The 13,712-nt window shown below is 55.3% G+C and overlaps 5 protein-coding genes across 5 annotated transcripts; 4 read left to right on the top strand and 1 right to left on the bottom strand.

Annotated features, from left to right (window-relative positions):
• Positions 1-210: 210 nt before the first annotated feature.
• On the top strand, positions 211-1,763 carry B0H64DRAFT_366609 (pyridoxal-dependent decarboxylase; the record flags this gene model as incomplete). Its single annotated transcript, XM_062801914.1, has 4 exons — positions 211-558; positions 612-1,007; positions 1,063-1,605; positions 1,666-1,763. The coding sequence occupies exons 1-4, from the start codon at positions 372-374 to the stop codon at positions 1,761-1,763; spliced, it is 1,224 nt and encodes a 407-aa protein (XP_062654912.1). The 5' UTR covers positions 211-371.
• Positions 1,764-2,212: 449 nt separating this feature from the next.
• On the bottom strand, positions 2,213-6,163 carry B0H64DRAFT_427008 (uncharacterized protein; the record flags this gene model as incomplete). Its single annotated transcript, XM_062805757.1, has 5 exons — positions 5,651-6,163; positions 5,346-5,594; positions 4,765-5,289; positions 4,542-4,724; positions 2,213-2,968 (listed from the first exon to the last, which is right to left on the bottom strand). Exons 1-5 carry the CDS (start codon positions 5,996-5,998, stop codon positions 2,213-2,215), a joined length of 2,061 nt encoding a protein of 686 aa, XP_062654911.1. The 5' UTR covers positions 5,999-6,163.
• Positions 6,164-6,801: 638 nt separating this feature from the next.
• On the top strand, positions 6,802-8,469 carry B0H64DRAFT_366603 (major facilitator superfamily domain-containing protein). The gene has a single exon (XM_062801913.1). The coding sequence runs from the start codon at positions 6,894-6,896 to the stop codon at positions 8,397-8,399; it is 1,506 nt and encodes a 501-aa protein (XP_062654910.1). The 5' UTR covers positions 6,802-6,893; the 3' UTR covers positions 8,400-8,469.
• A 405-nt stretch (positions 8,470-8,874) lies between these two features.
• On the top strand, positions 8,875-10,281 carry B0H64DRAFT_408875 (uncharacterized protein). Its single transcript, XM_062804674.1, has one exon. It carries the CDS (start codon positions 8,948-8,950, stop codon positions 10,154-10,156), a length of 1,209 nt encoding a protein of 402 aa, XP_062654909.1. The 5' UTR covers positions 8,875-8,947; the 3' UTR covers positions 10,157-10,281.
• Positions 10,282-10,985: 704 nt separating this feature from the next.
• Positions 10,986-13,267, top strand: B0H64DRAFT_469026 (major facilitator superfamily domain-containing protein; the record flags this gene model as incomplete). The annotated part of the gene is made up of 8 exons (XM_062807782.1): positions 10,986-11,016; positions 11,080-11,253; positions 11,425-11,558; positions 11,648-11,791; positions 11,858-11,922; positions 11,997-12,153; positions 12,227-12,326; positions 12,378-13,267. 8 exons carry the CDS (start codon positions 10,986-10,988, stop codon positions 13,130-13,132), a joined length of 1,560 nt encoding a protein of 519 aa, XP_062654908.1. The 3' UTR covers positions 13,133-13,267.
• Positions 13,268-13,712: the final 445 nt, after the last annotated feature.

Here is a 13,712-nt window from a genome sequence, read left to right as displayed (position 1 = left end):
TCAACAAGTGTCGGGATTGACGCTAATGCACCTAAGCCTTTTTGGCGCCGATTCAGCTCAGCCCGGGCCGCCACGGCGCGACGGGACGGATCGATCGGCGCGCCGAGTCTCACCGTCCTCGACAGGGTGCTTCGCCCCTTGGACGTCCGACACCTTTGCTCTCGCCTAACTAGTTATGCGAAAGAAGAGTGTCAATCACCACTGGTCATCGATACGGCAAGGCGGTCAAACGTGGCGGAATGGAGGGTGTCTAATGCAGTGACTCGGCCAGTTTTATATAAATTCTGACCGGACCGGCCTGGAAATAGAGCCGTTGCGGGCAAAAGGATGCTGTGCCAGTTGTGACGTACCGCGTAAACGTCCTACATAAGATGGCCACTACGGAAATGTCTGCAGATAGGCAGGTCGACAACCTGATCCGGAGACGGATTGCGGAGCTCGAAGAGACACCCTTTGCGCCCCAGGCGGACCTGCCGTTCATTGTGGCGGACGGCACCAAACTCCGACGACAGCACCACCAGTGGATGCAATTCCTTCCTCGGATTCAACCTTTCTACGGTCAGTATACGGTCGACGCAACCACGAAACAACATGCTAACTTTCTCTCGAAGCCGTGAAATGCAATCCGGACGTCCATCTCCTCCGGTTCTTAGCTGACCTGGGACTCGGATTCGACTGTGCCTCCCTGTCCGAGATCCAGCTGGTGCTTGGCCTAGGGGTCGACCCGTCGCGCATCATCTTTAGCCATCCCTGCAAGGCCGTTTCGACACTGCAAATGGCTTCCAGTCGTGGTGTCACGTTGGCTACATTTGATAACTCGGATGAGCTGGACAAGATCAAGAACGTCAGCCCTTCTATGCGCCTGCTGCTCCGAATCTACGCCCAGGATGATACCGCACGGGTCAGCTTGGGCAAGAAGTTTGGAGCTGCGCCGCTCGCCACCCATTCACTACTGTCGAAAGCTCGTGCCCTTGGCCTGAAGGTGGTGGGCATTAGCTTTCACATTGGTCTGTCCACTCACCTCTCGTCTTCTGCCTCCCAAGTCTGACGTTCACCCGGTAGGCTCTGCGGCATCGGAACCAAACGCTTTTCCGATAGCAGTCAGAGACGCCCGACGAGCCTTTGATCAAGGGAGGGATATGGGCTTCGATATGACTATCCTAGATGTCGGAGGCGGCTTCCAAGACTCCAACTTTGACTTGATGGCGCCCACTCTGCGCGTCGCTGTCGAGGAGGAGTTTCCAAGTAGGCACGTCCGCATCATCGCCGAACCTGGCCGGTTCTACGCCCGCAGCTACTACACGCTTGCTTCCAAGGTCATCTCCCGACGTAACCACAGCAGTGGCGCCGGCTTTTCCCAGGTCGGCATGTTGTACCAGAACGACGGAATCTATGGGTGCTTCATGAACAAGGTGACGGAAGACGAGGCGTTCGTGCCGACGCTAATTTCCGTGGACAAAGGTCATGGTGTCCCGAGGGGCCAAGGGAAGCATTGTTATTCTGTCTGGGGCCCGACGTGCGACAGCGTTGACTGTATTACTGACCGCGCGACGCTGCATTCCGAGGCCTTGGTCGGAGATTGGTTGAAGTACGAAAACATGGGATGTAAGTGTCAAGTCCAGGTGCCCTTTATTCGTCCCTAGGTAGCCTAACATCCAGATGCAGCATACTCTGCGGCGTCGGCGACATCCTTCAATGGATTTCCTAACACGTACGAGATTTTTTACGTGAACCACAGGATGCTTTCGAGGAAGGAGACTTAGGCGGAGGTACCTCTATAGGTGGTTGTTGTTTGTAGATAGAACCGCCGCGGGGTTGTCGTTGATAGAGAAAAATGCATTTCGTCCACTCCAATGTGGGATAGTTTCAAGACACCGTCGCTGAAACGTGGTGGACCGATGTCAAGTAGAGTTACCCTACGTATCACAGCATCACTGTATAGGTAGACATGGCGAAGCGACTTGGTATGTTTGAGTAGACGACCTGTGGCAACACTTTGCTAGAATGTCCTCAACACTCGAGTGTGTATTTCAATATCTTAATATAGTTATTTGAACGAAGCTTAAAAGGTGCAAGCTTTTAGAACCAAACAAGGAAACGGCATAGAGCAACGACGGACGGTTAAAAATAGTTGGCCGAAGGCAATGAGCTCGAACTTTTAATTAAGTACCAACACGCTAATTAATGACTCCCCCCTTTTGCGAAATCCAGTTTAAGGAAACGACGTAGCATCCCACCTCACTCGGCGTAGGTGGCGCTCCGGATCCCTCACCTCGTTTCTCGCATGGAGCCAGCGCCGGTTATCCAACAACAAGACGGAACCCCGGGGCATATCTTCCGCGGTGAGATGTAACGTATCTCTCTCTGCCCCCGTGCTCATAAGCACCTGCTTGAGCTCCTCCACCGCCGACACGGCCGCATGGCTCAATGGGGTGATAATATCTTCCCGGAACCTCATCATGGCGGTGGCGGGCCCACCGTGGTTGTCGTCGTCGGCCATGGCGAGTATACTGCCGACGATATGGCGCTTGCCGCTAGACCGCACAAACTCTGGGGGGACCGTGATGCGGTAATCCGGGCGGCAGAGCGCGGCGCGGGAGGAAGGTGACAGGTGGTGGAGGATGTTGTCAACCCCAAGCGCGGAGAACACGCCGCCGCCGCGCCGATCCGGCTGGAGGACTTGCAGCGCGAAATAACGCGGCGGGTTCGCCTCGTAGCTGCAGTCCGTATGCCAGGGAAACTCCTCCATCGTCTCGGACCGCGCCTGGGCTCCGTTACTCTGGAATTGGGTCGCGCTCGGCCGGATGTCCCAGAACCATCCCTGCGAGGCACTGTGATCCACGGGCAGGCCGTGACCGTGGAATTTGGCCAGCCCCACGATCAGGCCGTGCAGGTACCTGCTCTCGTCGTCCGGGAATCCCAGGTTGAGTTTCAGAAGACCTTGTTTCCGGAGGAGCTGTTGGACTTCCTGGATGTGGTGCGGATGGCGCAGAGAATCCAGTCCCGGCACGCTGAGGTGTGGAACCAGTGCTAAAGCTCCTACACAGAGGCTGAATTCAGTATGTGGGCATTCCGGCAGAGAATTCCCAAAACGGCAAGAAGCACTTACGGGTAGGAAGGGCACTCGCCCTGGATTGTGTTAAGGGACGCAGGAGGGATTGCATAGTGAGGGAGATACGCAGGCGCTGGCTGGAGGCTAGGAGGGTTACCAACACCGGGTGACGCAGAGAACTTGCAAATAAATCCAACCTTCGAGGCTAAAAGAATACATTCACTGCCGGGCAGCGCGGGCGGCATTGCCAAGCAAGACCGAGGATTTCTCGCGCAGAAAAGCGTCGCCGAGGTGTCCTGCCGATCCACAGAGGGAGGACAGCTGAAGCGACTTGGCGCCATCCAGTTGCAGATCCGATGTGATCCAAAGTACCAGTGGCGGGAACGATGAGCTCATCTCCTCTGGGTCCCGTTCGTTTGTTTTACCGAGAGGTCATCACGGCTTCAGCTGCCCCGCACTTGGATGTGGATGGGAAAAGCAGCATGGCCAGGGTCTTGCACAGAATGGATCTGCAGACCGACGAAAGGGGGTAGTGTAGGAGCAGCCGGCGGGTCCGTGTCCTTGGTAACAGGAAGATGGGTTGCAGATTGCAGCCCGGGGACGGACCAGATCGAGAGCGAGACACGCTCGATTCGCATCTCGCAGCTTCAGCTGCTCTGGCCCCGGGATTGGCATGTGTAATGTGGTGGGAAAGGCGGGCATAGCGTGGGGTTACGCAAATCTGCACACCGACGGAAGTGGTAGGAGCATCGTGCGGCTCCTAGTGGCTGGCGGATTTGAGTTTCATGTATGTACGACGGATGCGGGCCGGGGCCCGGGGCCGGGTGGATGTGGACCATTTTGACACTTGGGGAACCCGAGCGCACATTAGTGGGCGGAGATCGACGGCTCTCGTTTGTTATATATACACACCTCTACCGGGGCCACCACGCCCACGGACAGGGGTCCCTCCAGCCTTCAACGAACTTTTCTGCACAGTTCCTTCTCAGAGGCCCGAAGGTGTTTGTGTGCTTTATGACGTAGCAGGAGTCCCGCGTCTCCAGCTGGGTAGACAATGGCGAGACTTGGTGACCGGAGCGTGCGGGGACAAACAGGACGGACTTTGCGTATGAGATTTGAAATAAATCTTGGTTGATTCTCTTAGAAATTTTGGAGCCTGAAAAACGCTTGTAATGGATACCTTGATAGGGGGTGATCCCACTCGAATTGCTGAAACTGATTTGCAAGAAGCCATAACGTGTACGTGCGAACATGTTTCCAAATTAACTTCTCCAAAGTGACATTACAATGGAGGGGACAAGCCCCCTCACCCACACTGCTACTTGCATCAATTTTCCATGACAGAACAGAGCCACGAACCCCCGTTGCTCACGGCACAGATTCGGCCAGGGCTACTCCTCCAGGTCCCGAGGCCGAGGAGTTTACCATGAGCCACGTGGTAGGTCCCTACAAGAGGGTAACGAACGCGCTCCCCAGAGGTCCCAAGAACAACATCATACAACCGCTGCTTCACCTGGCGCTGAACAACCCAGGCTCCACGCCCGGGAACGAGGTCGGCGCTTTCAAGTTTCTCCAGGTGTGACGTCCACTCGGAGGCACTCACTTCATCCCCAAATATAATGCCAGCCCCTTTACCACCCCGGATTGGCTTCAGGAGGTAATCGTTTCGGAGCTCTGGGAATTCCATGGAACGCAAGTAGCAATTCCTTAACTTTGGCGGACCCCGGGAGAAACGTCTCAGCGATGCCGTGGCGGAGAATATCAGCCTGAGCCTCGCTAAGCACTGACCGACCAACGAGAGAACCGAGCTCTTCTGTCACAATCCCGAGCATCCTCTTGTCGTGGACAAGAAAGATGGTCCGGAGGTCATTAAAGCACCGAAGGCTGATGGCACGCAGGGTTTCCCTTGGCAGGGCGAGAAGCTCCCGTTGGTGCAGTTCCAGACCGACCTGGTGGACTTCCTCGACCATTTCTCCGTTGACAGACATGAAACTGGTTTGTCCTAGGGCGTTGCGTGGGTGTTTTGGGGATTGGGCGAGACAGCAGAGTTTGTAACCGAGTGGATCCTGGTCATCAGGGACGAGGCGGAGGTCCTCTGGAGCGATGACCCGCGGCTCAAGCCCGAGATGACGGCGGTAGAAGTCGACAAACATGTGGATGTCGATGCCGCGCTCCTCGCTTTTCAAGAGGTGTAGGGGTCTATCGAGACGAAACAAACTGTATAATCCGCCAACGATCTATTTCCGTATCAGTAAACCGGCTCAGTCTGCGTGAAGTCGGGAGTTGGTCGTACCTTGGCTGGATCTGTCGCGCCATAGAGGCCACGGTCCTCAACCCCAAGGTTAAGAAGGGCCTGCTGCCCATATGCTTCATGCATAAACCCGTTGAAGGAGAAGCGGGCATTGATCTCTGTGAGACAGAAGGTCTCTGCAGATGGGTACAGCCCTCCTTCCACGCCTTCCGCGACCAGGAAATCTGGTCTCCATGACCCTAGAACATCGCGGAACTCGGGGAGGCCATGGGGAACTTGCTGGTCCATCCACTAACGATTGCGTTAGTGCGACAGAAGCGACAAGGCACATGGAGCAGGGGACTTGCCTGGAGCAGTTCCTCCTCCTCTTTGGGCAGCGGCATCCGCTGGGGAAAGCGAGCGGAGTCATCAGTCCACCAACGCTGAACAACATCCGTGATGGCCAAAGTCAATGCTTCATGCAGTTCCTCCAGCTGGCGCTGATGGTGCTCGGTGATGAGGATGGGTCTAGGACAGCCGTTCGCGAAGGAACCCTTGTGCCATACTTCGGCGTGGCACATCTTCAGCAGGCAAGACTCGTGCATGTCCTGCTCCTGGCGATAGGTAGCCATTGCAGTGGATTCCGCGAGTCCATGGCCAGCAGGGCCGAGGATTGCGTGTATCTGCTGCAGCTGCTGTGTCGTTGTGGATTTCATGGCGTCGAAAGTCAGAGTAGGAATGAGATAGCGATCGGGAAGGGGAACAGCAAAGTGAATGCGAGCCTGTGAGCTCAGGAGTATTTCTGGGTGGCTTACCCAAAGTACTCGGACGGATGGCTGGGAACGCTAAAGAAGATCTTGGCTGAGTATGAAGACACAAACAGACCACCACCCTAACCGAGGTGCTTGGAGCGGCACGCCGGGTGTAGTTGCATCCATCATCGATCATGCATGTGGTGATCGCGGCGGTCCAATGATCGCCGAACATGCAGCTGCATGTTTTGGATGTGTTCGTGATGGATGTGATTCGAGCTTTCCTCCCGACATAGGCAAGCGAGAATAGGTACTCAATCGTGGAGTTCTCAGCTACGTCCTTTAGCCGAAAGAGGCTGTCATCGACGTCCAAAAATTCCGATCATCTGCGGCTACTGTGGTAATTCAGCTGGCGCACTCGCGATGTTTTCAGACCCCTGCCGACGGACGCCTTGCAGCTTGGTTGGGCCATCCGAGACCTCACATCTGCGGATCGTTGTGACATCGGGATACCAAGGCCAAACCACACTTGGCATCCGATGGGATGCCCCACCGGATGGAACACAGTGCGGCCGACACGATGGCCTGCGGGTGATCGCTTCCAGCGTGGGACAACAGACGGCACACTGTTAGCGTGGACCATGTTGAAGGAAAAAAGAATAGAGAGAAAACAAGTGGGTGTGCATGTCATGTCGGCACCGTGACTGGGCCGCTTTGCACAGTTCGTAGCAGTTCCCCTCAGCATTGCCTTCTCAGCACGCATGTGCGTCCATTGTCTCATCACACTCATTGCGGACGCTGTCCAAACTCCAAAGCATCTCGTGCACCGTTCCTGGGCTGCCACCTTACTGCCACCGCGATGTCTTCGTCACCAGCACCGTTTTCTTGGTCGTCCTCAGAACCATGTGACGGAACGTCGGAAGAGACCCCCCTTCTCCATCCCAAGGGGTCCTCCCTCGGAAAACACACGAACCCTACACCTCGGGCTGAGGACGACCTCTGCTGCCCAGAGAAGCCCCTTCCAAAGGGGCAGATCCTCTTGCTGTGCTTTGCACGCATGATGGAGCCGATAGCCTTTTTTTCAATATTCCCCTTCATCGCGCAGATGGTTCAGAAGAACGGGCAGCTCCCCGAGTCCGATGTCGGTTTTTACAGCGGCCTCATCGAGTCGCTCTTTTCGGCCACGCAAATGGTCGTGCTCATATTCTGGGGCCGCCTGGCAGACCAAATCGGCCGGAAGCCCGTTCTTCTATGTAGTCTCGTGGGGCTGGCGATTGGGCCTGTCTTGTTCTGCTTGGCTACGACCATCCCGGAGATGATCTTCTTCCGATGCCTCGCCGGCATGTTCTCCGGGTCGGACCTCATCATCCGGACCATGATTGCTGAAAACAGCACTCCCAAAACTCAAGCCAAGGCCTTTGGGTGGTTCTCTATCGGGGGCAATCTCGGCATCTTCCTGGGGCCGGTTGTGGGTGGTGCGCTCGCCAGCCCTGCTACCCAATACCCAGCTCTGTTTGGTGGCATGGAATTCTTTGAGCGGCACCCATATGCGCTTCCGGGCATTGCTACTGGGGTTATCAGCCTCACGGGGGCGCTCACCGTCGCTCTCTTTCTCAAAGAAACACTGCCCCAGGAGGAAGGTCGGCAGGATAGCTCTCCTAGCCAACAGCAACCAGCACCGGTAATGTCTGTCTCAGAGATCGTCCAAGCGCCGGGCGTCATGCTCGTCCTCTCTCTCTACGGGCACGTCATGCTCCTTGCCTACGCCTTCACCGCCATCCTCCCTATCCTCCTCTACACCCCCGTAGACCTGGGTGGTCTCGGCTTCGGTCCTTCCCTGATCTCCCTCATCATGGCCGCCGAAGCCGCTAGTCAAGCTCTCTGGCTCCTCCTGGCCTTCCCCCCACTTCACCGCCGTTACGGTGCAAAGGGCGTCCTTCGCGCGTGCGGAATCGCTTACCCGCTGACCTTCGCCGGGTATATCCTCCTCAACCAGATGCTCCGACGAGGTGAGGGCAACAGTGTGGTAATGGCGTGGTTCTGGGTTGCCTGCGCGATCGAGTCGCTCGTCGGACCGGGTGTAGCGATGTCCTTTACAGCAGCCCAGCTCGCCCTCAATGAAGCTACGCCCAGTCCCCAGGTCCTCAGCACTCTCAACGCTATGGCTCTAACCGCTGCTAGCGCTGTGCGCGCAATCGCACCTGGTGCAGTGTCGGCGGCGTACGCGGTTGGGGTGAGGAGTCGACTACTGGATGGGCAATTGATCTGGATAGGGCTAATACCCCTTGCTTCTATCTTGGGCGTGATTGCTAAGTGGCTCCCGGAACGAAGGGGAGAAAACAGCGAGGAGGTTAATGATGCTTAAGAGGGATCGCAGTGTGTTACATTATGTTAGTTTGTTCCTACTACACTTAGGATATGGTAATAAAGTAAACGTGAGCTATGAGATTACTTGTATCTCGTAATCCATTAGTCTGGCCCTCCACTTTGGACATTAGATGCGGAATTTGTTATCTCTGTAAGTTACGCGATGCGGTGTAAGAGCGGGCTTAGGTGTGACTGCTTGGTATACATGGATTGTTTGCACATACGTGCAAAAGCCCCTGCGTAGAAAATGGCTGTTCCTAAAATGACAGTTCGAAGTCCAAAATTCTTTAAGGTTGGAGCTAGGATTTGGGGCTAGGTAGCCTTAAAGTTAAAGGGAGTTAGTGTAGCCGTTGCTTGTTGGGTTCCTCGGATTAATAAGGTTTACAAGATTAGCAAGGAGCGGAGATGACATAAGGGAGCGCGGGGTGGCTGCATGAAGTTGAGCGGCTTCGGTCATTGACGCCCACCCAACGGCTGGCACCTCCTACGTAAAACCGACGCCCGCGGCCGATCCAATATTGACCTGTCGAGGCCACACCTTTCATCATGACCAACCAACAACAGGACACACTACCACTTCTAACCGAGCGCCTGCGATCTTCTTGCAATCCTTGCGGGACCGCCAAGGTGAAATGTAATCGCGGACAGCCTCAATGCCATCGCTGCGCTGGTATGGGCTTGGATTGTGTCTACGGAGTTACGCGCAAGTCCGGAAAGCCGCCGCGGAAACGTCTAGCGTACACGAAGCGTCCGCCCACCGCCATAACAACACTCACCGCTATGACAACACCTACAAACGATGCCCCGAACGCTCGCGACACAAGCTTCTTACGCCCTAGACCGTCGGATTGCCTTGGACCACCGTCGAGCATCCAACCTTCAGATTTAATGATGACCGACATTCCAATACAGCCTGACATTGCCAACGGTGTTGATGACCACAACTCACTCGAGCCCTCATTCTTCGTCCCCCAATCCTCGTCAATGTTCCTCGACAACTGGGACCTGGACTTGGGCCCAAATCTTTCTTCGTTTGTGCCCGCGACCTTCGCCCCGGACGAGCGCGACGGCTTCTCCCTAGCGACACCGTCGGTTTCTACCGAACACGACTGCCCCCTGAAGTCGTTTCAAGTCTTCAGGGATTTGACAGCGGTTCCGTCTCTGTCCGAAGAAAACGCGGATACTATCTTGGCGCAACTCGACCGGGTACTGCAGGCCAACAGGAATGCCATTGACCGCCTCACGAGTCTTCTCAAATGTTCCTGCGTCAAGCCGCCATACCTGATTATGCTTCACTCATCTATCATCTCCCGAATATTGGGCCTGTACCAACAGGCGGCCGGGTCCGCTCACACCGTCCGACGTGGTCCAGCAGCAGAAACAGCTCAAACAGCAGCCGCCGGTAGCTCGCCGGCGTCTTCTTACTCGACACCGGCATCCGGCACCACCATCAACACCAGTAACGCGGAGATAGGTACGAGGGGGATTTCCGACGAAGTCGCACAGTTGCCCTTTTCGCTGGGAAGATTCAGCATAGAGGACCCCTGTGTGCAGTTCGCCTTCAAAAATCTGCTGATCGGCAACGAGCTCAAGAGGGCAGGCAGTTTGATCGGCCTCTTCGCCTCGCAGTCTGCCGGGGATAATGCGGATGGTCTCCGCTCAAGTCTAAGCGCATGGCTTCGGGCCGATCATTCCAGCACGGTCAGGATATTGCGGTCCGCAATCAAGGAGCTAAATGATGGCATCGACCTTTAACCAAGGTCATGGTCCCTAAGACTTTCCTTTTGTTATATGGCTAGTCCTTTTTCACCATTCTCCGTTCTACATAGTATATACTATCAGTCTTAGTTACGAATTCAACCTCTTTTCATACCACAAAAGGCTGGTGTGCTGCTGGGTATCGTGGATGTGGTTAGCTCGGGATATGTCTCTGCCGTCTTGCCAAATTCCCGGTCCCGGGACTCCCGTTCGGGACTCCCGTTCGGGGCGCCCCGTCGATGGATGTCATGAAGTGCGTTTGTATAAGGCTTGGCAGGCTGCCGCATCGATCCTGTATCCGCTTGTGGACCAAGACGCCTAACTAGGGGGATTTTCCATGCTCGCCTTATTCTAAGACGGAATTAGTATCCATCAATTAGTCCAGGCATGTCCGCTGTCCGCTGGTGGTGGACAGGGAGGTGGTACGATCTCCCTTTTGGCCCCCGGCCAATGGGATGTTGTTTTTGAACCCCAGCCAATAGGGGCCGACCTTCGGTCCCCGAACGACACGAGAACATCGAACGAGAATAAGGTAGGGGCTGCATGTTCGGAGGACCACGCTGCTGTCCCGGCAGCTCGATCTTGAGCGAAGGGTCGTTTGATTGCTTACGAACGGTCAAGTTGTCGGGGGAATGCGTTTATTCTCCTGATTACCAAGCGAGGAATGCTAAGATCTGACCCGGATACGCGTCGAGATTCCAAGATTATAGATCTCGATCCGGCTTCTCTTCTGCCTAGAGTTCTCTCACCGCTCCCGATCAGTCCATTTTCCTTTAACACAGACAACATTCACAGCGGACCCCGCCGGTCCCAAATTAACCTCAACATGTCGGAAAACGAGCCCGCCTCCCGCTCTGGTGGAGAGTCTTCCGAGCCGGTGGAAGAGAAGGCGCCGGTAGGAGTACCCTCCGAGTCCACAGACAATATCGGCGCCCAGTCTTCGCACCTATCCGGCCTCGCTCTCTCCCTCTGCATATTCGCCCTGTGCATCGCCACCCTGTGCGTCGCCTTGGATAACACTATCATCGCAACCGCCATCCCTCGAATTACGGACGAGTTTCACAGTCTCACAGATGTGGGATGGTATGGGTCTTGTGAGTTCCAAACTGTCCCTACCTCTACGATTATAATCCGCCCTGGATGGCAGTGCTGACGACAGCACGTCCGCAGCCTACCTTCTCACAACATGCTGTAAGCAATGCTATGGCCCAGGACGAACGGGAACCCCTCCCAAGTCGAGCCGCTGCTGATACTCTAGGATGCAGCATTTCAACTCCCCTTTGGCAAGCTCTATAAGGTCTTCAACCCGAAATGGGTTTTCCTCGTGGCCTTGTTAACTTTCGAGGTCGGCTCTGTCATCTGTGGTGCTGCACCGACCTCGATGGCATTGATCATAGGCGTAGGTTCCACCATCTTAACAGACGGCTTTCCTCGGTAGTTCCACTCCGGACTAACAGAGGTATGAGAGGCTAACATTTGTAGGATTAGCGAGCCATCGCTGGTGTAGGATCCGCGGGTGTCTTCAGCGGCTCGCTGGTCATTATCGCACACTCCACACCCATAGAGAAGAGGCCGATCTACACCAGCATCGTTGGTGGCATGTTTGGCATTGCTTCCGTTGTGGGGCCCCTCGTAAGTGCACTTCCCTGTACGAAGAGCTCGTACCGTTTGAGCGGAGGCTAAAGCAGAGTGCGTTAGCTTGGAGGTGCATTCACCGATCACGTAACCTGGAGGTGGTGCTTTTACATTAATCTTCCAATTGGGTGAGCGCCCTCCTACGTCCCTTTTGATAGTTTATAGGCGCGATGACTGACTGACCATTCGTGTAACCTTGTAGCGCTGTGACGGCGGTGGTTCTTCTCTATTTCCTACGTCTAAATGCTGGCGGCAATCCTCTAAGGATACAAAGCGCCGGGAGGTTCCTATGGAGCCTTGACCCTCTCGGTCTCTCCCTGTTCGTGGGCGCTATCACGTGTTGTCTCATCGCTTTGGAGGTACGTGGACACGATGATTCCGTATAATCGTTATCAGCAGCTTACCCCTCGCTAGTATGGTAGTGCGGGCGAGTCTTGGGGTAGTGGACGAATAATTGCACTATTTGTAGTGTTCCCCCTCGCACTCATCAGCTTCGTTATTGTCCAGTGGTGGCTTGGGGAGAATGCGACTAGTAAGCCTTCCGTTTCAGCTGTGCCCCCTTAGTATTGCTAATATGTCTTAGTCCCCCCCCGTGTCGGGCTTCAGCGGACGATTTGGTCCTCTAGTCTTTTCACCTTCTGTCTGTCTTCTGGCTTCTTCATTCTAATCTACTTTCTCCCTATCTATTTCCAAGCTGTAACGGGCAGGACAGCGCTCGACTCGGGCATCGCCAGCATCCCCCTCATTCTCTCCAACGTACTGGGCCTCATCCTAGTCGGCGGCCTGGTCAGCACATTCGGCTTCTACATACCCTTTGTCTATGCCTGTATTGTCTGTATCTGCGTCGCGGCGGGTCTCATCACGACACTAGCTGTCGATACTACTATAGGTCAATGGATCGGCTACCAGATCTTATACGGCTTCGGAGTCGGCTGTGCCTACCAGCTGCCGCAGATCGCCGCCCAGACAGTGCTCCCTCTAAACGATGTCCCAACCGGCCTCGCCATTACCATCTTCTTCCAGAACTTCGGCCCGGCCGTGCTTCTCAGTGCGGGAAACAATGTGCTTAACGAAGGGCTCCTACGCTACATTTCCGAGCTCGACCTCCCTAGGGTTAACGCTCTCGCTGTGTCCCGTGCGGGTGCCCTTGCCTTCCGAGAACTCGTACCTGAAGAATACCTCGGTGCCATCATTGGGGCGTATAATGAGGCGTTGCAGGACACCTTCCGAGTCGCGCTGATTATGTCGTGCTTAACCGTCATTGGTGCCGCCTTTATGGAGTGGAAAAGCGTGAAGACGGCAAAGGGGGGGGGGAGGTCAGCCATTGCTATAGCCTAATGGGGTAACTATAATAAGATTCCAATAGCTAATTAGTGATTTCTGTCTGTCTGTTTGTCTGAGGATGGAATGCGGTGCTTATGCGGATTTTAACGCTGACCAGCTTTAGGAAGTCCTTCTAGAGGTGGGATGTGAAGCGCGAATCTCTGTTAGAGATAATGTTGCTAGGAATATTATCGAGACGCTAATACTCTCTAGTAAAGTTCTGCGCGGCACTGGGGATCCGAACCCGCCCGCTCGGCTATACCGAGCCGCACTTATATACAGGAATGTTAGCGGCCATCATGTGGTGGTCACGGCTGTTCTTCTTGGAGGCCGCATTCGAGGACGAGCCGCGGGATCAGGACGAGGTTGCGATCGAGGCGGTGCTCGCATCCCGGGATCAGCACACCGCTTGGATGTGCGTAGGCACACACACCGTCGCCAGCACCATCATCGGATGGATGGCGCTCGGAAAGGGTTGGCGGTTGCGGATGGGTGGGCAGCCGTCGGTGCGTTAGGCCGAGGACGGCGAGTCGCTCTTCCACAACAGCGAGCACATTATAGTCCAGGATTTCACACGGGCGCTCCGGGAACAGGT

Source organism: Chaetomium fimeti, assembly GCF_033439085.1.
Source record: "Chaetomium fimeti strain CBS 168.71 chromosome Unknown B0H64scaffold_9, whole genome shotgun sequence".
In the NCBI taxonomy this organism is placed as follows: domain Eukaryota; kingdom Fungi; phylum Ascomycota; class Sordariomycetes; order Sordariales; family Chaetomiaceae; genus Chaetomium; species Chaetomium fimeti.
The sequence above is the reverse complement of the archived record's forward strand: the minus strand, read 5'-3'. Positions and strand labels throughout refer to the sequence as shown.